The sequence below is a fragment of the Pyxicephalus adspersus genome, chromosome 8 (assembly GCF_032062135.1).
Source record: "Pyxicephalus adspersus chromosome 8, UCB_Pads_2.0, whole genome shotgun sequence".
In the NCBI taxonomy this organism is placed as follows: domain Eukaryota; kingdom Metazoa; phylum Chordata; class Amphibia; order Anura; family Pyxicephalidae; genus Pyxicephalus; species Pyxicephalus adspersus.
In genome coordinates, this window is record NC_092865.1 from 71,772,030 (window position 1) to 71,794,833 (window position 22,804).

The 22,804-nt window shown below is 41.2% G+C and overlaps 1 protein-coding gene across 1 annotated transcript in view; it reads left to right on the top strand.

Annotated features, from left to right (window-relative positions):
* The window catches only part of KCNJ4 (potassium inwardly rectifying channel subfamily J member 4), a 72,615-nt gene extending 54,735 nt beyond the window's left edge, over positions 1 to 17,880 (top strand). Inside the window, exon 3 of the mRNA XM_072421129.1 lies at positions 13,223 to 17,880. Coding sequence (XP_072277230.1) covers positions 13,223 to 14,528 — 1,306 coding nt within the window. The 3' untranslated portion in view covers positions 14,529 to 17,880. The remainder of the gene's footprint in view (positions 1 to 13,222) is intronic.
* Positions 17,881 to 22,804: the final 4,924 nt, after the last annotated feature.

The window sequence follows — 22,804 nt, forward strand, 5'->3', positions numbered from 1 at the left end:
GGCCCCAATAAAAGGGGACTGGTGAGCCCCTAAATCGCTTGGGATGCCATTCCATGCTGTTTTGTTGTACATAGTACAAGTGAACAACTGGACAATTGGGATCAGTGAGTGTGGTGTCTACTGATCTATTAGAAACCCTTTTGAAACTTTGGGTCACTATAGTCCAAATGTACACAGGGTTAAAGACTAACATTACCTAGATTTATATCATATAGGAAAAGGAAGATAGACATATTCTCTATATACCTAGAAATACCAGATATTTAGTTTTGCCCCAGTCAAAGATACAAAGCGTAGCTAAGGATAAACTTACTTGCCACTTTTCCGGTACACCCTTTTAAATGCTTATTAATGCAAATACAACACCAGCCAAGCACAGGGCTGCAAAGCCCTGGGACATGTAGGCAATGTAAAGACGAACATGTTGAATTTCAAAGTGAGCATCAGAATGGGAAAAAAAGGTGATTTATGTGATTTATGTGGCATGGGTGTTGATGCTAGGTGGGTTGGTCTAAGGATTTCAAAAACTGCCAATCTGCTTGGATTTTTGTGTTCATCCATTTCTAGGGTTTACAAAATATACTTTGAAGTGGTCTGAGAAAGGAAAAATATCTAGTTAATGGCAGAACAATGGCCAAACTGGTTGGGGCTGACAGAAAGGTAATAGTAACTAAAATAACCATTTTCTACAACTGATGTATACAGAGAGCATGCCTAAATGCATAACACATTGAACCTTTATTAAGGTGGGCTACAGCAGCAGAGGACTACATCGGTCGCCACTCCATTCAGATAGTTGGATCAGAATTCCTCATCAATAACATGGAAGCAGGGATCTATCCTGCCTTGTATCAACAGTTCAGGCTGGTGGTGGTAAAATTATGCTGGGGGTCTTCTTGGCACACTTTGGGTGCCTTAGTTCTCAATGAGCATCATTTGAATGCCACAGATATCCTTATATTGTTGCTGAATTTATCCATCACTTTATGACTGCAGTCCACCTATCTTCTGATGGGTACTTCCAGCTGGATGATGCTCCATGTCACAAAGCTCAAATTATCTCAGAATATTTTCTTGAATGACATTGAGTTCACTGTGCTCAAATGGCCCCCACAGTCACCAGATCTCAATCCCATTGATCAGCCTTGGGATTTGGTGTAATGGTAGATTTGCATCATGAATGTGCAGCCAACTAATCTGCAGTTACTGCATGGTGCTATGATGCTAATGTAGACCAAAATTGCTTAAAAAATGTTTTTGTTTCAATAGATTTATATTCACAATTTTTACAATTTTTAGTATAACTAAATAAACAAACATATAAATCTGAATAGAATGAAAAATGTTTTTGACACTTAAAGAAATGCAACAGAGACAAAAAGGGGCCAATCTCAGTACTAGCAAGGTATACCTTTGTATGAAATATCATATTCTCTGAAAATACACTATACTTTCTGCTAAGCATGTTTTAACTAAACATCAGGCATATTTACAGTCATATTAAACAGTAAGTACAACCCATGCAAATCATATGCTGTTTTTTTCAAGATATTAAAAAGGTCAAAATTTGGGCTCCATTTAAACACAGGCTACAGATTAAGATGGTACACTTGAATAAATAAACCAAGAAAATATGCCTTTTAAAATTGTATGCAATGAAAAGGAAGTAGGTTTTTGGCCCCAGAAGCTTGTATTGCCGATCATAGCAAAACTACTTTAAATGTTTTGCATATCTGGCTACTCGTGTGTGAATGATAATTTGAACCACTTTTTGCATTGAAAATGTTTTCAGTTGCAGGATGTTTGTGGGTTACCTTAAATGAAATGCTTGCAATCCCCACAATATGATTCAAGTTAGAACATTGACTTTGTCAGTCTATAACAGGGGTGTCAAACTCTGGCATCGCAGGCCAAATCGGCCCCCAAGGCCTTTTTTTTTGGCCCCAAAGGAATCCTAAATATGAACTGCAGCTGGCCTGCCACTGCATTTAAATAGCACCATTACTACAATTCCCGGCATTATTCCCGTTTATAGACCAGCGGGCTCTCTGCCTATCCGTGGCCCTGTATTGGACTGACTTATAGAGGCAAAGATATTTTTTTTTAGGATCCTAAAAAACTGTTTGGATTTTGCATACATACAGTATGCAAATAGCAGAGAGAAAACAACTATTTTGGTTTCAGTCTACAACTAGACACCTTTCAGGCTGGTGTGTAGATATGCACAGTACACCATTATGTCTAATTAAATAAATTACGAAAGGGCAAAATTCTTTGTGTTTTTATTCACGTATGTCACCTTTATTATTGGCACTGGTTACATTAGAATTTTTAAGTATGTTCATATAATGTCCACTTTGTGAAAAAAAAAGGTAAATTTGCCCTAGAGATGCAACGGGATTCAGTCTTTATTTTTAGGCAGGCTTCTTAATAAAAATTTAAAAATCCTTTGGTGAATCTTGTTAGATTTAAATCTTGTCTTGTCAATTTTTTTTATGGAATCTGGAATGTAAATTAATAATATATTCTTACTTTCTACTGTGTACCGTTTGTCAGTGAGCTCCATTGGGAGCTCATATTTTCCTTTAAGTTACTATAATGTCCTATATTTAAAACACAGCCACAATACAGCGTTCATAACCTGTGATATCCCAGCAAAATCTGACATTCCACACATAAACCAGGAGACCTTTTTTAACTAATTAATGGCCAATATGGCTCTGAAATTATAAATAGGAGAAATAGTACAGGACTTTTCTTTTGAAGAGCAGATGTTGATTAAATTACATAGCTACACAGTTACACAGTTACATAGTCAGGTTGAAAAAAAAGACTTAAGTCCATCAAGTTTAACCACTATGGAAATAAACATATCCCAGATATAAAACCCTATAGACATTGTTGATCCAGAGGAAGGCAAAAAAAACCTGGTACAATTTGCTTTAACAGGTTAAAAAAATTCCTTCCTGATTCCATGAGGCAATCAGATGTTCCATAGAATAAACATTTCAAGGTAAAAGATTAGGACATAGAGCACAGCAAAGCCACTTGTGGAGACTGCAATGTGTGGAGACCCAATGGCAGGATCAGAAGGTCTAACTGCTAGCCCAGAGTGAGGACCATTAAGGTTAAAACTCTGGACAGATGCCAAGTGGAGCCCCCATATTGTTCTTGTTACATTACATCAGCATTGAAGAATCATTATGACATTACATCCAAATTTACTACAATTAATTGGAGACATAATTCTTGCTAATACCCCAACCAAGGCTGGATGATAACAACCACAATTACCAACTCAAATTCCAAGAATATCTATAAGAGACACTGGCAGTACCAGCGTCCCCTCAAAACACTCTAATAAGAGAACCAGCAATCCATTAGCTAAAGCATATAATTAACGCAAATCAATAGTAAAATCAATAGAATATATATAATATTAATTTTCTTCATCAATAGTTTGGTGTCATCTGCAAACACAGAAATGGTACTTTTAATCCCAAACTCTATATCATTTATAAAGATGTTAAACAGTAAAGGTCCCAACACTGAACCCTGGGGTACACCACTAATAGCCTTGGACCATTCCGAGTATGAATCATTAATTACAACTCTCTGGATGCGGTCTTTAGGCCAGTTCTCCATCCATTTACAGATTGACTGTTCTAAACCTATCGACCCTAATTTGCATATTAACAGTCTGTGGGGTACAGTGTCAAATGCTTTAGCAAAGTCCAAGTACACTATATCAACTGCTATTCCACTGTCTACCTGTTTACTTACCTCCTCATAAAAAGAGAGTAAATTTGATTGACAACTTCTGTCTTTCTTGAAGCCATGCTATCACTAATTATGGCTTTGAAATGACTGAGCTCAGCTCTTTGAAGATACGTAAATGTAATCCATCAGGTCCTGGTACTTTATAAACCTTTATTTTATCCAACTGTTTCCAAGTCATATCAATTTTGAGCCATTGTAGCTCATTTAAGACAGTGACATCGCTATAAGAAATTTGGACTTGAGCGCTGCCATTTTTCTTTGTGTACACAGAGTGTTTTTCTTTCCTCTACCCTCAATTACCAACCCCGAGACATCCTTTAAGGGGCCTACATGCACAGATCTGATCTTTTTGCTAATAACCTATTTATTAAAAATGTGGGGGTTTGCCTTACTATCTTTTGCAATTCTTTGTCTTTCATTTTGAAGTTTTGTAGATTGTATTCCCTTTTCACATCTTTTGTTATAGTCTTTAAAATTTTCAAATGATGAAGGTGATATTTCATTTTTATATTTTTGGAATGCCCTTTTTTATTCTTTATGGCTTTTTAACATTAGCTGTGAGCCACAAAGTCTTAGGTATGACATTTACTTTTGTGCAAAACCATGGTAATCTTATGTGGGGCTACTTTTGTTCTGTGAACTTTTGTTGTTGCAGGAAGGTGAAAATCATGTTTAAAAAGGAATGTTAACAAATAAAACAAGATTGGGAGATGTAAAAAAAATGAGTAAATGGCAAATCAGTTGGTAAAAATTTTCAAGTACATCCCGTAATACGTGCCTATGTACATATGTAAAATAAGGCAACAATTTCCACTGGGTATTCTTTTTTTTACCAAAAATAAAAGACACAAATATATTAAATGTTAAATGTATTTTTAGAAATCCAACTAGCGTTAGTATCTCAGTTTATTTTCATTTTAGTGGTTTAAGTCACCTAACTTGTATTGTGTGCAGGTAGGTATAAATCTCAGAACTGAATGGACTTTCTGTCTAGATAGTATGGCAGCTAAAACAGCTCTGTTGTATGTATTTCATATACTCGATTTTATCCATCTCTATTTAACATGTATTTAGCTGTTTGCCTGGAGCTCAGCTTATAAATTATGCTAAAAGTTCCTTTGAGTAGATAATAAAGAAATAAGTATTTTTTCTGAATAAATCATTGTTTTGTTCTTCTCCTCCTCTATGAGATCGGAAATCTAGGCTTTTTGTCCTAATCTGCTGTAGTGACAATGATCACGAAAAAAAGTAGTATCCATTCTGCCTTATTAAATAGAGTCCAAGGATTTGCTGAAGGACTGAGGCCATTTTATAGTGTTTTTAATAGGAATTGAAATAATGTAATTATGGCTAGTGTTCATGTGCATGCTCATACTTGTTCATTTATTTTCTGCTTACTTTCAATAACATTCTTTTTTAGAAAGGGTAAACCGTAGCAAGGATACAATCCGCACCAATTACATGTAGATCTTCTCAAAATACAGAGATGAAATAGGAATCAAATAATATGATAGTTTCTATGGAAATATTATGATTTAAATCATTTGATAAGCTAATTACAAGATACATTTCGGTGTGAAGCAGCACTTAAAAAAGTGTTATTGCTGCTCTCATTCTTGCTATATTAGGCAAAATGCTGAGAATGGGGTGAAAAGGATGCATTACAAATGTTTAAAGTGAAATTAAACTAAAAATTAAAAAATTTGAGCAGGCAGATTTACCCGTTTGCATTATTGTGTAGAATTTACACTGTATTGCGCATCCCCAGTTCAGTGTATATTTTCTGCATAATTCGTGCCAGTGAATTTTTATCTTGTGGAAGTTACATCATTGCAGCCCATCTAGTCAAGATGAGAAAAGATCCTGAACCTAAAAAAAGAATGGGCTAAGATCAGCATGTCCACGGAAACAAGGGAGGTGGGTTTAATGTGGGTTTAATGCCAATTTGTGTTTTCCTTACAAAGGGCAAAGCAACAGGTTTGCTTTAATTCCCCCTTCACACCATCATACAGTAGTAATCGTTACTTAGTAATTGAGTTGCAGTAGTCAGAGCTTATACAGGACTGAGGAGTCTCCCCCCACCACAATTATCACATGAAAGAAAAGATAGTAAGTCACATGCTCCACCCTACCTGAAAGTATTGAGTATTTTATATGCTTCTAGGTCAGGCATTGGCAAACTACGGCCCCCGGGCCATAGACGACCCATTAGGCTTTTTTATGCAGCCCGTTGAACTCTCTCTCTACTTCAGCGGTTCTGCTGAAGCAGAGAGAGTTCAACAGGCCACGGTCCGTGGCCGGTGTCCCCCTGAGCAGGGTCAGGAGAAGGACCCCACTGGGGGGCCGCACTAGCCAGAGCCGCGGACCATGTCTCCTGTACAAATCCCTGGCTCGGGGAAGTGAGCAGAACAACCCGCCCACTCTCCCATCGTAGGCTCACATCTGCAATGGGAGAGTGGGTGGTGTTATGTCATAATGATGACACTCTGGGGGATGCATGCGCGGTCGGGAGCCGGTTATTGTGAATCTGGTTTTGGGCTGGGTACACACATTAGACTTTTGGCGTTGGAAAGTATCTTTCACAATCTTATCCAAGGGGGGGGGGGGGGGGTTATGCCATCATGACGTTACATTCAGTGATGGCAGTCATGATGGCATAACCCCACCCACTCCCCAATCGGCCCAGCCTATCTGTCAAATTTTAGATCAGATTGTTTCCCCTGAGTGAAAAAGTTTGCCCACCCCTGTACTAGATCCAGTAGCAGAGTACAATAACAAGAAAAGCTGGCTGAGGGCCCATAGTTATGCTGAAAAAACTTTTGTGGGAAATTCGTTTCTTTTTTTTGCATGTGTAGCCCTGTTTGGGGGAGGGGGGTTATATGAGATGGTCCACTCCAAACAGGCTATGGCGCTAAACCTTTAGGTTTCAGGGAGAACTAGAGCCTTCGCTATGTGGAAAAGGGGATTTGTTTATGGGTTTGGATACACCCAGGATAAGACCTCTGAGAGCCGAGAAGATTCATTTTCTGGGAAATTAACCAGTAATCTAAACAAGCAATGAGCGCAGATGTCAGAATGGTGCTGATGAGGAGATCCTCCACAATGGGCCCTGGAACAGCTTAAAGAGTAGCTTGTCTCTGAGGAATTCTATGTAACAATGGTACTCAAGCCCTAAGGCAGGCATGGCCAAAGTCCAGCCCAAAGGCCTATTGTAGCCTGTGTTTAGATTTCCACTGGCCCGCAGCCTCTGTCATAAAATCATAAAATCAATAATTTGCAGCCCACCAGCACTGTTGACCACAGTATAAAATACGTACAAAAAAACAATTTTATATTGATAACTAGCTTTCAATTATCATCCCGCTACCCGGCGGGCATAATCGGCAGGACAGGAGTGTGCACAGGGAATACCCTTTTTTTTTAAGTGGGTGTGTGCTGTGGGGGACCCACACGGACCATGCCCACACTGATTCCAAGAACGTATTTTGCACGGAGCCGGCACTGACACCGGACTCAGGGAATCCCTCACGTCACCCTGGTGGGCGTGTGCTGTGCAGGACCCACGCAGACCACACCCACACTAACCCAGAGTACGTGCAGAATGGTCGGCCCAAACACGTTTTCACCTAACCAAATCTGGCCCTCTTTGCAAAAAAGAAAATCTGTCCCAAGGAGTCTCCATCCTGCTGCTGCATCCACACTCCTAGCTCCTGATGTAGCAACACTTGCCTAACCTGGCTCTATCCTATTCTGTTTAATAAGCTCTGCACTAACTTCTAACTAAGCTACCAGACCAATAGGAGACTACAGCTATTCAGAGTACTGGTAGCTGTATATTCACTCTAATACAGATTCACCTAATAGTGTAATTTCAAGGTGAATCACTTCACACGCACACAATTCTACAGACCTGTATCTGCTCAGCACTGTGCATATAATACTAACAAAGGGGTCAGGTATAACTCTGTGACCAGACCTAATAGTAACACGGAGTACATGTTCATCAATAATCCCCCTAGAAGAATATGGCACACTTGTCTGTAAGTTTCCTTCTCTGGTCTGGGAGATCCCATAAAATCCACCAGCAGCAAGCACTTCTGTATAGGTGGCCCGGTGCTCCAATTCTGACAGAACTTCCTGGAATCCTCCTTTTATATCACTCATAGTCCTCCAGTCTGGGGTTTCTGACCAAGCTAACATGAACTCTATGATAACAGGTAATTATTATTTACAAGTATACAATAGTAGCAACTAGTCCTCCAGAGTGACACCTAGTGGCCTTTTACCGCCTTGCATCAGAATATTGTTCTGGCTTTGGTAGTAGACCATTCTGTTATGAACAGGGGTCAACATATTTATAAAGATTTTTTTTTTGAATGTCAGCAATGGCATCTCTTATATTTCTCTTGTAATAGTGCACTACCAGTACCTGAAAGCAATGTTTGTATATGTTCTGCCACCATCAGTTTTCAATTTTGTCTAATAGTCTAATTGATATGAAAGTTCAAACATTGCCTTCCAAACCTTAAAAAAGTGCTTCACAAAGACAGGGTAAGTAGCAAAGCACCAATGCCAGTGTACACTAATTAACTGAACTGGCAGATGCCCTTGAAGTGAAAAATGTGTTATGCCAGGTGAATGTAGAGAAGGGTGCTTGAAGGTGCAAGCAGTGCTTTATGCCTTATTGTTCCCGGTATATTTGACTGCTTGTGCTGAAGCTGCAACTTTTGGCAACCAATCACAATTGTTTTCTACGGCTTTACCTACACTTCTTCTGTGCATCAGAGAATTATAGGTCTTGTCCTTTGCATTGTGGACCTCAGAAATGCAAGAAATACATTGAGTATTTTTACCTGACATTTTTGTGCCTCCAACAAATGCTTCATCCATTGGTTTTATTGTGAAAACAAAATCCGTTACAATTAATAAACAAAAAAAATTCAGATATCTCCATTTGCTAATATAGTTATTTTCACAGTACTTAAAGCTTACCTATACTCAGAAATTTCAAAAGGCAGAGAACCCTTTTATGTAAGGTAAAATTTCAGTTTTTTTGTTTTGTTTTTTTTAGTTGCAACACCCTTTTTTTTTAAAAAAAAAGGTGCAGCACTTCCCCCTAGTTCTCGGGCACTTAGCCTGGAATGAATGGGAGCACAAAGCCTACGTCACGCACCTTGGGCATGCGCAGAAGGAGCCTTTTTGCCCAAAGAGAAAAATTTGCTAATCTCACGCATGCACAGTGTGATCGGCAATTTGTTTTTTCATTCTACCTCACCTGATCTCGCGCCTGGGTCGGGCGACGTAGGATGAAGAACCAGGAAGAGAAGACAAGGATGACGGCGCCCCGAGCACTGGCTCAAGGACAGATGACAAGACGACGCGGTACCAGATGCCTGACACCCCCAGAGTGATCGGACTGACCTGTGGGATTGAAGGTAGGTGTGTTTTTTTTTTGTTTTTATTATTGAGTATAGTTCCTCTTAAATCAGCACTTTCTAACCTTCCAAATCTTAGAATTCAAACAAGGATTTAAAGTTTTTTCCACAGCGGTATTTAATTTATTGATAATCACAGTGTGACTTTTATATGTGAGTACTTATCTGTTAAAGTAAAAATGATTAGTATATTTTATACAATGAGCAAATAGCAAAAGTGTAAAGGCAATAAAGTCTATTTAAATATTCCTTGCTACACAGTGCTTGCCATCATCCCATCATGATGTCATGGGGTGACATCACTCCCCCACTCACAGTGTATGGAGAAAGGGGTGAGTCAGGGGTGCGTGGGCCAAGAGGTTGGGGGATGTGACAGAATAAGGTGCATTTGGGTCCCCCGTCGTGTCCCTGCCTGCAACTGATGCTGAAATTACAGCCCTGAGCTCCTGTTAGACACCACCAGGGCCGTAGGTTGCCAAGGCAACTGAGTTATGCTGTGTGCAGAACAGTCACAGATGGTTCTTGATAAAGCATTTAGGAGCAAAAAATAGGATCCTGTATTACATAAGAAACACAGCTTGAAAAAGTCTGCCTTGGAGATGTGACGGCCCCTCACATAAAGTTAACAGTAGTCCAGGAGAAATGAAGAGGACAATTTATTTCCCTTTCATTACCACTACTGTTCTACAAATGAGCTGAATTATCAGTGTAAAATGGCTGCCACTGTTAACCAGCAAGAAGCTTTCTTCATTAGTATTCCGTAGGGGGAGTAGTCATTTAATGTTTGTTAGTAGAGGAGTGATAGCCAAGCAATCCGGGAGATAGGTGTGCAGAGATTGGCTTCACCTCTTGTTACATTCTTTAAACTTTCTTTCTTTTCCAATGGTTGACATTAGTCAATAGAAAAATAAGTCATTCCATAACATCCTGGTAAATGAATACAGACTGTGAATCACACATTTATAGTGTATGTCAAGTCAAAAACCTTTTTTGTTTTGGATAGAGTAAGGAAAGAGTAGAAGGAAGGCAGAAGAAGAAGGAGAATTCAAAGAGAACCCCATTTGGCTCTGAAACGTAAAAAAAAAATTACATTTAGGAACAATTATTAAAGCAATGACTGACCATGTCACATGACCCAATAATTTGAAGGAATTGATAAACCAGCCCTAGAATGAACTAAGGCAGAATGGGTCCCTGGACAAAGTGGAAACTTTTGTTTACTATCCCTTCAATTAACTTTGAAATTGATTGCAAAAGACACAGAATAATAATATCCTTATTTGCATTGTATATAACTGGCAAGGATTTTCCTCATCAGTTACCAACTGCCTATACATGTTTTTCCTTCCTGACCTGATGAGCAGGTGCCCAGCTATAAACGTGCTATTTCCCTGTTTTATTTTAGGACATCCACCAGCTACTTGCTTATCAGCCCTTCAAATAAACTGAAATTTGTATTAATTTAATTTCCCCTATAGATATCTACATGGTTCACGATGTGGTTTGTGAATCTAATCCAGGCAGATGATCCTTATTAGAGATCTGTAATACAAGATGTAACTGTTAAAGTGCTTTCAACAGTCTCTATTGCTACAAATAGATGCAAGAGATATAGCATGGGTCAATATTAAATATTTCAAATTAACTGTTTTAGTAAATGATTCCTTGGGAAAATCCATGATGTTGCTTGTATAGCCCACAGAAAGAATTCAGCTCACTACAGAATAGTTTCTTGAGTAAAGGAATAAGGTGGACAAACCATGTGCACAGATGTCTAATAACAGTTCCATATCAAGAAAATCCCCTTTATTTTCTCAATAATAAAACATTCTATGCTTTGATTATGCTGGAATAAAGTGTTTTATTGATTTGGGAATGCTGACCTTCTAGAATTACTGGTTGGTTGTGTAGGCATGATTCAATTTAGGTAGATACTATTATTCTAAGCAATACAGAGCACATCACATATGCATAAATTATTTAAAATCAATTATTTGTACATGACATTACATAAACTTGAAATAGTTTTTTAAGGAGTTGAGGTGTGCACTTAAAGGACTGGTTACTCAGAGGTTTACAAACTGAAGAGTTAATTAACTGCAATATTAGAAGCCTTGATTCACTGGGCCTGATTTAATAAAGCTCTGCAAGGCTGGGGAGAATACACTTTCATCAGTGAAGCTGGGTGATCTAGCAAACCTGGAATGGATCTGGTCCAGGATTCAAAGCATTTCAAGCAAATAGCAAATTACTTTGAAGAAATCCATTCCAGGTTTGCTTGATCACCCAGCTTCATTAATGAAAGTGTATTCTCTCCAGCCTTGGAGAGCTTTAATAAATCAGGCCCAATATCTCAAGGGGAACATCACCCTAAATTGAAGATTGCTAGTAATAATAATGGTAGTGAAAGCCCATACTGCAGTTTAGGTATACACTAGCTGCAACAAGCTTTATTGGATTCCATCATCAAAAAACATGTGGCATTTCCCGCACCAAACAACTAGGGCAAGGGTTCCACTGGGGGATCCATAAAATAAGAGGTTATATTTACAAGGTTTCCAGCATGCAGTCTGTCTATGTAGCTATGTAGCCCAATGTAAATGAGAATATGTGCACAGCTACATACACTAGTAGTAAACTCTTTATGCAGTAATACACTCCTTCACACCTAAACTGTTTTGTTCCAGTGCTTCTTTGCCAACACATACCCTGGAGACTGCCCACTTATCTCTGAAACCAAATGACTAGGAAATGAATGCTAACGATATTAAGAAGGTAATTTAACATTCCCTAGGAAGGAATTCCTGAGAATGTGATGCACATACTTTGGAGACTGGTCTTCAAAGAGTTAATCCTCGTACTTTGGAAAGTAGTCACTTAAATGTTGAAGCACATACACTGAACACTAGGGAAGGGTCACTACACGTATTATAAAAAGCAGATACCAATGGGTTAATGCACATGCAAAACAATCTTGTAAGCTCTGTTTTCTGGAGGGGCAGTAGTTTGTTAGTTTCTTCCATCTGAAAGAAAAGCACCAATAAATAATACAAGAGCAGTGGACTCCTATTTGCCCAGCCTGTGATTACCTATCGTGTATCTGTGGGAGGAAAAGAAGAAGAGGAGGGAGGGAAAGCCAGGCTTTTGCAGGGCAACCAGAGTTAAATTTAAATACACAAAATGTTATTGTTCCACAACATAATTTAAAAGAATCAGAGCTGTGTCTCTATAACCTAATCCTAGGCTAACATATAACCACTAGTTTCGCAAAAAAATAAAAATATAGTTTAGTATCATACTAGGTTAGCGATGGCGTTATCAGGTGTCCCACCTGACGCGTTTCGCCCGAACCGGGCTTTCTCAGGGGTAAGGGGAGACTTAGTATTATTGCTGGGGCTTTTTACCGCATTAAGAGCCTTGTGATACTGAATTGCTACTTGTAAGTGATTTGATAGTGAGACTGATATCAATTTGGACGTACTGCTGGTGTTTCCAGATGTCCGAATGGAGTGAATGGTGTGATAGAAGCTTGAAATGTATTTTCCAGGACTTTCATATGCACAATGATTATGATATCTCTGTCTGTCTTAGTAGGAGTAAATGACAGTGATTCAGCAGGGGAAGAAAAATATATAATAATAATAATAATATTAATTATAAAAAGTGTTGTCTTCTCGTATGGAGTATTTTAGTTGTGGTATGTGGGTGAGCTGCAGGCAGCCATCCAATAAAGGGGCACCTAACTGCTAACATCAACAATAGAAAGTGAGGTGAGTGCTGGTGGTGGGATCTAATTTGTAAAATATCAGCTAAACTCGGTACTGGGGGCAAAAATTCCCTAGCAGTGAAAGAAGCAGTTGCAATCTCCATTTAGTACTGTGTAGGAAAAAGATACAAACAGGAATAAAACCATTGTCCTACACTTTACATAACATTGTCCTGCATTATTACTGTCTGCATATCAAAATGTATCTGTTTCTGATGACCATTTTCTTTGTCTTTTGCAGTAGGTACAGCATTGTATCCACAGATGAAGAAGGCCTCCATATGCCATCTCTGGGTCTTAATGGTCACTGGTCATCTTCCCTTCACCACCCCCATTCACGGCGGAAAAGACGTAATCGTTTTGTTAAAAAGAATGGTCAGTGTAACGTCTACTTTGCAAATCTCAGCAACAAATCACAACGGTACATGGCGGACATTTTTACGACATGTGTGGATACACGTTGGCGATACATGCTGCTCATCTTCTCAGCTGCTTTCTTAGCATCATGGCTTTTCTTTGCCTTCCTCTTCTGGTGCATTGCATTTCTTCATGGGGACTTTGCTGTTGGTAGTAGTGTGATTGCAGGGAGATCAGGCCCACCAAAACCATGTCTGATGCATGTTAATAGTTTTGTTGAAGCTTTTCTCTTCTCAGTAGAGACACAAACTACAATAGGGTATGGCTTCCGTTGTGTAACTGATGAATGCCCTTTAGCCATCCTTGCTGTTGTGGCACAATCCATCCTTGGCTGCCTCATTGACTCATTCATGATTGGTACAATAATGGCCAAAATGGCTCGACCCAAAAAACGAGCCCAGACACTACTTTTTAGTCATCATGCTGTAATTGCCCTAAGAGATGGAAAGCTTTGTCTAATGTGGAGAGTTGGAAATCTACGCAAAAGTCACATTGTTGAAGCCCATGTCAGAGCACAACTGATCCGACCCTATGTTACCCAAGAGGGTGAGTATCTCCCCGTGGATCAGCGGGACCTAAATGTGGGATATGACAGCGGGCTGGATCGTATCTTTCTGGTTTCACCAATCATTATTGTGCATGAGATTGATGAGGAGAGCCCTCTCTATACAATGGGAAAGGAGCAATTAGAAGGAGAAGACTTTGAGATTGTTGTTATTTTGGAAGGCATGGTGGAGGCGACAGCTATGACAACTCAAGCTCGCAGTTCATACCTAGCAAGTGAAATCCGTTGGGGACACAGGTTTGAGCCTGTTGTATTTGAAGAGAAGAATCATTACAAAGTGGATTATTCCCACTTTCACAAAACCTATCAGGTGCCAGGAACCCCTGTCTGTAGTGCACGAGAATTGCATGAGAGTCGTATAACTGCTTTACCTTCCCCAAGCGCCTTCTGCTATGAAAATGAGCTGGCACTTCTCAGCCAAGAGGAGGATGAGGAGGAGGAAGCTGTAGGAGGCGTACCAGATGAAGGAGTTATTCATGTTATGGGAAGTCATTTAGAACTTGATCGCCTTCAGGCTTCTATGGCATTAGACAATATTTCTTACAGAAGGGAGTCAGCTATATGATGTCAGTGCTAAGACTGGTGGTAATATCCAAGACCACACCAAAGCGGGTGGTGGTGAACTTCTATGTGTTTGTCTATGTCTCTATTCCCTGTTAAAGTAAACAACCTTTTGCACTGCAAAAAAAAGTAAAACTGAACATGTACTTACTTCTCCAGCAGATTGTTACCACTTTAACAATTATGAATATGTATGCTCTGAAAGCAGGGAACATTAACCATTTTCCTAGTGTTCTTGAGAAGGGAACAACAGGGCTGGGTACATTGAGTGTATAAAAATCTTTTGTACAGATGCAAGTTAAAAATAAACCTCTAATCTGTGCTCTTCCAAACCACACATGTTTATATATTGATCTTTTCTGATATGCAGGGAAAATGTGCAGGCGGCAGCTGAATAGAAAAAGCTTAAAAGCCTTAATTAACAAAAAAAAAAGTTTGCTTAAAGAGACAGTAAACCTAAAGGGGGTCTTTCCCCAAAACCATGATTCACGCATTTAAAAAATTTAAATTAGAAAATATGAAAATCTTGGATGAAATTTAAGTAAAAGAAGTTTATTAACCCCAAAATGTGAGCTCTTTCTTTTTAATTTTTTTAGATATTTTTGTTTTGTTTTTTGTTTTCTTTAAACCTTCTGTATCTGCCTATCTGCTGTACTGGCCACAAAAAGACGTGTTAAAATAATGTCCCCTTGTAACGTTTGCCTACAGTAGCAGAAATGCCCTTTGTTGTGTGGTATCACAATCCCGACACATAATAATAGGTGTGCACTACATAAGAACATACTTATACTGTATATGATATTCAGAGGCAATGAAAACTTTTCATGAGAACTTGGGTGACATTGCAGTCAGGCTCAAATGTGTTCAATAATATTGCTGCCCACAGAATAGTGTTTTCACGTAAAGGGTAATGCCATTTTTTCACATAGCCTTTTGCCTTATTACCAGTTACTGTAATGTTCCTTTTGCAATGATAACGCTTTTTGCAGTTTCACTAAAAGGGTCTTTTTGGCTGTTAGTGACTGTAACAGGTATTATACCTACTGCACAGGTGTCATGTCTGTGAAATGCAAGATAGGCAAAAAGAAAAGTAAGAAAGTAAAGAAGAAATAATGGGTATATAGTATTTAAAAACATACATGGGTATTAAAATAAATACAAAAAATTCCTTTTCAATAGAACCTGGACTATTGAAGTGGTTGCCAAAGAGAATGCAGAGGACAAATGATTAGTAATTTGCACTGCCTATAGTCTCCCTACAGGTGACATTTTTCCAAATGCTGACGAATCATGCTTTTGCACTGTATCAGGCTATAGAGGCTGTTCTTTTTTCCATTATGTTAGAACTACCTTCATGTGGACTACTGGGGGAATTTTCAAGGTGTTTCAAGGCAAATAAGCAGCAGAAAACACATACCATAGTATGGCTGAAGCAGAGACATCCTTGCACTGCAGGTCTCAGATACAGTTTCCTATCCAGCAAGGAGATCAGTAAACAGCACAATAGTCACATTGTCACATCTCACTACAAATCTTTTGAGACTTACCATCAGCAGGGTCTCAGTGTCTTGGATAATCTCTCAACTTTGAGTCTCATGGCACAGTCACTGCTTTTTTCAAGAAGAGTTCAGAAAAAAAGCACATTCAATGTAATGCCATTTACTTTTTTAGATTTTCTCTAAAACATAAACAATCTGAAAATGTATTTAAAAGGGTCCTTTTTGCTGCCTATGTCTCATTTAGAAGATTTTTATTCACTTTCTTTTTGGAGAAGCAACAGAAAGTAGGAGACAATCTGTACAAAGTGAAAGGAACACTCATCTCAAAGAGGGGTCACAAAAACATTTGTCCTCATTGAAAAATTCACATCACTCTTTACTCTATTGAAAACTCAATGGGAGTCTATTTATAAAGCAGTGAATCTTACTAATAATTCCATTATCTTTCAGGTGCATGTATTCTTAAAGGCAGCAATTGATTCTCCAACAGGGAATATTTTCATGAATGTAAGCTTTACTGCTTTTTAAATAAATCCCAAAATGTTTAGATTCTCCCCTTGCTTTCTGAATTGGTGACAGTGTTTACCAGAAGATAAAGAAAAGTAAATCTCAGCAGGGTAACAGACAAAAATAAAAAATATGACAAAGCCTCCTATTCTTTTCAAACATGAAATAATATTTCTATGTACATGACAGTGATAGGGCTAAGTTCCCGCATCCCCCACTCCTCTTCCCCCTACCCCACCCCCTTTATCTCAAACACACAGTGAGACTACAACTTAGGTAAATGGCCCCTTTGGGCCATTTATTAACAAATAACTGAATTAAATATTAACTCTTTTAATAAATAACCATAATATTAACCATAAATAACAATATATAAACACATAATCAACAAATAATAACAACTTACAAATATTCACAAATAACTGTAACCAATACATTAATAAAACATCCTTTCCTAAACACACCCCCTGATTACTGGTCCTCGAAGGCCCCACTATTGTAACCCCTTGCACCTAATGGGTCTGCACCGCCGTGATATGTAAGGCTCCCAGCCGCACATCAAGCTCGGGAACAATAGCTGCAGCACTTACAGCCCTACAACAAAACAATTTAACACTCCCAACACCAACCGTACTGAGGGTCCCATACCATTGATGAGACCCTCACCACCACTGAAACAGTCCAATACAATACCTTCCCTCGAGGACCTCACCGCCACTGCGCCACAAGAGCGACACCTTGTCCTTGTGCGCTCCGTCACACCTTGACCGCTCTCTGAAGTCCTTTCTGCAAACCTAGATACCACAGATCCATACCCACATCAGACAAGTGCACCCCGTCAGCCTCCAAGTACAACCCTAAGTCTTCTTCCAACTCCCTATGCCGGACTACCTCCCCCCATTCCGTGCAACAAAGCCCCCCACCAATTTGTTAGGCTTAACCCTAGCTTTATTCATCTGGGCCATTAACCGAGCGCCTCGCCGCTATGATACTCGGCAACAAAGTAAGCAGTCTAAGCACGTCCCACCTAATGTCCCTGGATAATTCCCTAACTGGCCTCTTCCCCAAATCATTCCCCCCCCACGTGCAACACCAACACATTTGGACTCCTATCCCACTGCAAATACCAACGAACCTCTGCCAGCAGCCTACTCCATTACATCCCGGGAACTCCAATCCACCGAATTAAAACTTCAGCACGAGGGAAACCCAGCTGCTGCCCATCTGGCCGTAATGCTGCTCGTCTGGCTCACATTGGAGTGCCCGATGATCCAAACAAGACACTGGGAACCACCTAAAACAGAATAACAAAATTATTCACAACAAGATACCAGCCATCCCTTACGAAAAACCAACCCCCCGGCCCATCACAGCATATGCGGCCGCACGTATGACCTAAAGCGNTGAGATTCCCAGCGACCAATGNGCTGAATAACCTCCTCCCCAAGGCCCCACTGAGCTGCCTCAGTAGCTGCCCCTATTCTGAAAGAATGGAAGGAAAAGTTTTTTGCCTCCACCCCCTCCTCCCATAAACATCTTCTAAAAACTGCCATAAACTGATATCTCGATAATGCCAAACCATCAGCGTGCAGCAAAAGGGCCAACACCCAAGGCTAATCGCCAAAAATTCCCTCCACAGCCTCCACCAGACACACCAAACCCCCACCCAAACTCTTTAAAACAATATCCATCCCCTTAACCCCCTGGTCTGTTTTTGACCTGGCCAAACGAATCCTAATTTGCTTACCGTTACATCCCACATTACTCACCTGAATCCCTCCTGGCTTCTTTTTTGCCTGGCTGACCAGCTCCCCAATCCTAAAACCTCTAAAAAAGGCTAAAACGAACGCCTCTCTCATAAAAAACGCCACTCTCGTGAACAACGCCCTCCCATAACTATTATCAGAGATCCCCTGTAACCTCTTCACCAATGCTATCAACAAGGAGAACGACACCAGCCTTCTCCCATCCATTCTTACTCCCCCTCCTAAACCCCTTCACCTCTTATTGCACTAAAAACTCCTTACTCAAATCCTTCAACCCCATTAATTTGAACAGGAAGGCAAAGCCTGCTAATTTTTTATTCATAACAGCCACGGACACCCCCTTCTCAAAACAGCGACAAAAAAAAATAAATCAGCACCCCCTTAAAATCCTCTTCTGACTTGGCCCCCCCACATTCCTCACAAAAATCCCACCATTCTTTCCATACCGCAGAATACGCCAACCATGTAGCCAAACTCACTGAACGCCGAATCATACACGCTACCATGCCAAGGGGATCTTCCACAGTTCCTGAGGGCACGGGACACCTTGCTGCTCTGCCCCTGGCCCCACTAACCAAACTGACATCTCATTGTACTCGTTCAAAAATCTCTTCCAAACCTCTAAATCCTCCCTCAAGTCCTTGCGCAGACGAATAAAATGCCCTGGGCAACTTACTCCAGCTGTAGCCGCCGCCAATGGCCCAATGAAAAGAAAATCGTCCAGGTAATGGATGACGGAATCTACCCTAGCTACCTCCCGCACTGTCCCTTCTAAAAAACGAACTAAAAGTTTCGAACAGTGCACACGACAAAGAGCACCCCATCGGCAGACAGCGCTCCACATAGAAGGCTCCTTCCCGCGTGCAACCCAAAAAACGCTGACTATCTGGGTGCACCAGTAACAACCGAAAGGCGCCTCTGTGTCCGCCTTTTCCAACAGGGCTCCTCTGCCATACTTACGCACCCATTTTAGTGCGCTGTCGAACGACATATAGGATACGGAACAAAGGCAGGGGTCAATCGCCTCACTGACGCACCGGCCGGGAAAGACAAAAGGTGAATGAGCGGAAATTTGTTCGGCTCCTTTTTGGGCACCACCCCTAAAGGAGTAATCCCCAAGTCCTCCACCAGTCGCGTTGGGAAGGTCCCCCTCCCATCCTGTCCAACCCCACCTCCTTCCTCAATTTTTCTCCCACCACATCCGGGTGTAATCTTGCTGACTTCAAATTCCTTGCCAATGGGGTGAGCTCCTTCAATGAGCAAGAAATCCAAAAACCCTCTGTGAACCCCTCTTCCAACAGTTTACCAGCCGCCCGGTCCGAATACCTACTTAGGAAAGGCGGCATTGGACCTACCTTCACCGGCGTCATCCCTCTTTCCAGTGGCGTTCGACCCCCTTCCACCACCTGCTCGAAAACAGCGGGCCGCTCCATGCATGCCCCCACATTTTGCACATTTGTGCTTGAAACGGCACGCCTGGCCGAACTTGCCAACACACCCCTTTTTTATGGAAGGCCGAGGGCCCGAAAGGTGACGGACCACCGCCCCCCCCCTCCAAAAAAGGGCTGCACGCCCCCCGATCCCCTCCGCTGTCATCAGCTTCACCCACAAACCAATGTCCTTGTGGTCCCACCGAATTGATGTACCAAAAGCTTTCCGCTGCCTAAACTGCTCGTCATATCTGAGCCACGCCACCCCCCCATACGTCCTATGTGCCTCCCCAATGGCATCCAAATAACTGAAAACACACTGGCGAAGATCGCAAATGCTTGCAACCAATTAGCAACTCCGCGGGATCAACCTGTGCCGCTTCAACTTCTCTTCCTTCCACCACTGACCTTGCAACTGATCCAATTGAAAACACTCCAGCGGCAACAATGTAAAAAGATCCACATACTCACCTTTCCAGATTTGTTCCTTTGTCTCCTGCCGCAAGTGCGCCCCCAGTGGCACTTCAAAACACACATATACCTCCCGTTTTGCTACATCACCTACAGCCGTTGTCGCCAACTCACCTGCCTGGGGTGGCCTCCCTGCCGCCGTGGCTCCCGCGTCCATGGCTTCCTGTCGCAGCCCTCCCCCTGCCCCTTCTACTCTGCTTCCCGTCCCCCCGCCCCCCTGCCCCAACCGCTGATCCTGCACATGGAGTCCCTCCTGAGTCCCCCACTCCCCCTGCTGACCTCGCCCAGGGAGCCCCCCTAAACCGTCCCCCAAACAGGCACTCACCGGCCGCAAGCTCTCCCACCAACAGGTCCTCTTCAGCCTCCTGCTCAGGCACTTCTGGACCACCCAGGATCGGGAAGCCGCTTCCCCCCCCTTGCTGGTTCTTCTATTACTGAGGATTCCTCTCAGCTGTCTCAGCTGTCCCAGCCTCAGCAGCAGTCACCCGCTCCTAGTGCGGCGGCGAGCCCTAGGGGGTTCAGGACTCAGGCGCACCGGAGGTCTAGATCTCCGAGGCCGTCGTGCGTCCGCTCCCCCGACTGTGGGGACTAAAGCAACCCCCTGTGGAGCAGTCTCTACCTGATCCAGCAGCCAGGCCCCCAATCCTCTGCAGCTGCTCTCAATTGCGCCAGCAAAGCATCGATGTCTGCCATGTGCTCCAGTGATGTGCTCAGCTCACAAAAACTTCCTTCCTTCTCTCCGTCATGCTGAAAAAAGACCCTCCCTTTCCGGCTCACCCCCCTTTTCACTCCTCTTCTCACTTCCCCCTGTACATCACTTCCCGGCATACTAATTCAGCAACTCACCCCCTTTTCTATGTTAACTCTTAACCCTTACCATGCCTGCTCCCATCCCTTCCCAGTCTTGCAGGCCTTCCACTGATTTTTCACTTTGTTATCTGCTCCAGGCCTCACTTTTTATCTATTTGAAAAGTGAGGATATTGGTAATGTTATTAATTACATAATCTTACAGCTTAAAAGCACCTTACATAATTTCCTATTTTTAGGCGTATAAGGGAAGGGTGCCAGGGTATGTAACTACAAATAACAACCCACCCATCATCTATCCCTAGAGAAACAGCCATACTCCCTACACTGTCTGAAACCTAACGATTCCTTGACTATTGTCACTTCCTCCATATACTGAAGATCAAATATTGTCATTTAGGGAGTAATACATTGCCCATTTTGTTGTGGAACAAAGGAATATGTCCGTTTGTACTTTAGGCATTAGAACATACCTGGCAAACTATTTGGAAGAGTCAGACTGACAGGGATTTAACCCAAATTTATTTATTAGAGCTTAATGTCAACTTAATGACAGATATTATTTTGTTAGACCAAAGCAAGAAAAAAAGCAGTTTTGCATATAATATACACTGTTTTATTCTGTTCTTGTCTTGGCTGTTTACAGGCTTTGTGTAAACCCATGTTATCTAAGAGGTAATGATCTATGCAAACATTCCTTTATCAGTTGTAGATACTTGTAATTAAAGTTCATCCTTGGTGGTAAGAAAATCTGAATAAAGGAGACTTGTAATTATAACAGGAACAGGGTGGTTTCAGAACTTTCACACCTTCTATCCTGTTCTTGAACAATCAGCATCTACTTTGACACTTCCCTTGGTGACTGTACTACCTGGTATAACTGAAGAATTGGATAGGCTGTGAATGAATTTAACATTTCAGAACAGGTAAATGTGATCAATTATGACCAGTTAAAGCAAGAACTCTGGCATTTGCCTCCAAACAGACTCAGAAACCCATTTTTTTCTTTCAATGGGTACTTTCTATTTGCTCATTAGACATTCTTTGTAGCTTTACTCACCTTTCTGTTGTAGGCTGCTCTATCCATGCTGCCAACGATGCATCTCACATCTACTTCCCTTTTTGCTTCTTGAATCATCCATGGACATCATTATCTAACCTAGCCACAGTCCTAGCATTGCTAGCGACATGGGGTTTAAGAAAGCAGAAAGCCAACATGGGAACATAAAAGCCTGGTGCTAAAGGATGACATCAACCCAGCAAGATGCACTGCAGATCCTGAAGGCGATGCCAAGAATGATGGACAAAATAGGTATGCAATATCTACATTACAGGGTACAATTACTTTGTATATTTCACCAAGAGCAAGACCTTGGATGTTTTTGGTTCCACTTATGGGTCACATAGGCAAACCTCCTGACTTTGGAAGTTGCTGTTCTTAGAAAACTGGCGTGGGTAAATTGTGCTTGGTACTGGGTGTGGATTAAAGGAGAATGATTAAATAGATTCTAGGACTACATTTTGTATGCACTGTACATGAACAAAGTAATTGTAGATACAGGGTACTCTATTACTGTGCTATTCATGAGATTCTCAATTGCATAAACCTACAAGGAAACAACCCTTTGGCAATACAAAACATAATGTTTAGAGTGCGGTGGTTAGGTGTATGTAACATACTACAGTCAGAACAATGCAATGTGCAACAGAATGTGCAGAGTGTAACAATATGAAGAATGTATCATAGAGCCTCTTTCATTGCTGGTTAATGGAAAGAAAAAAAAGACCTTATTCAATGG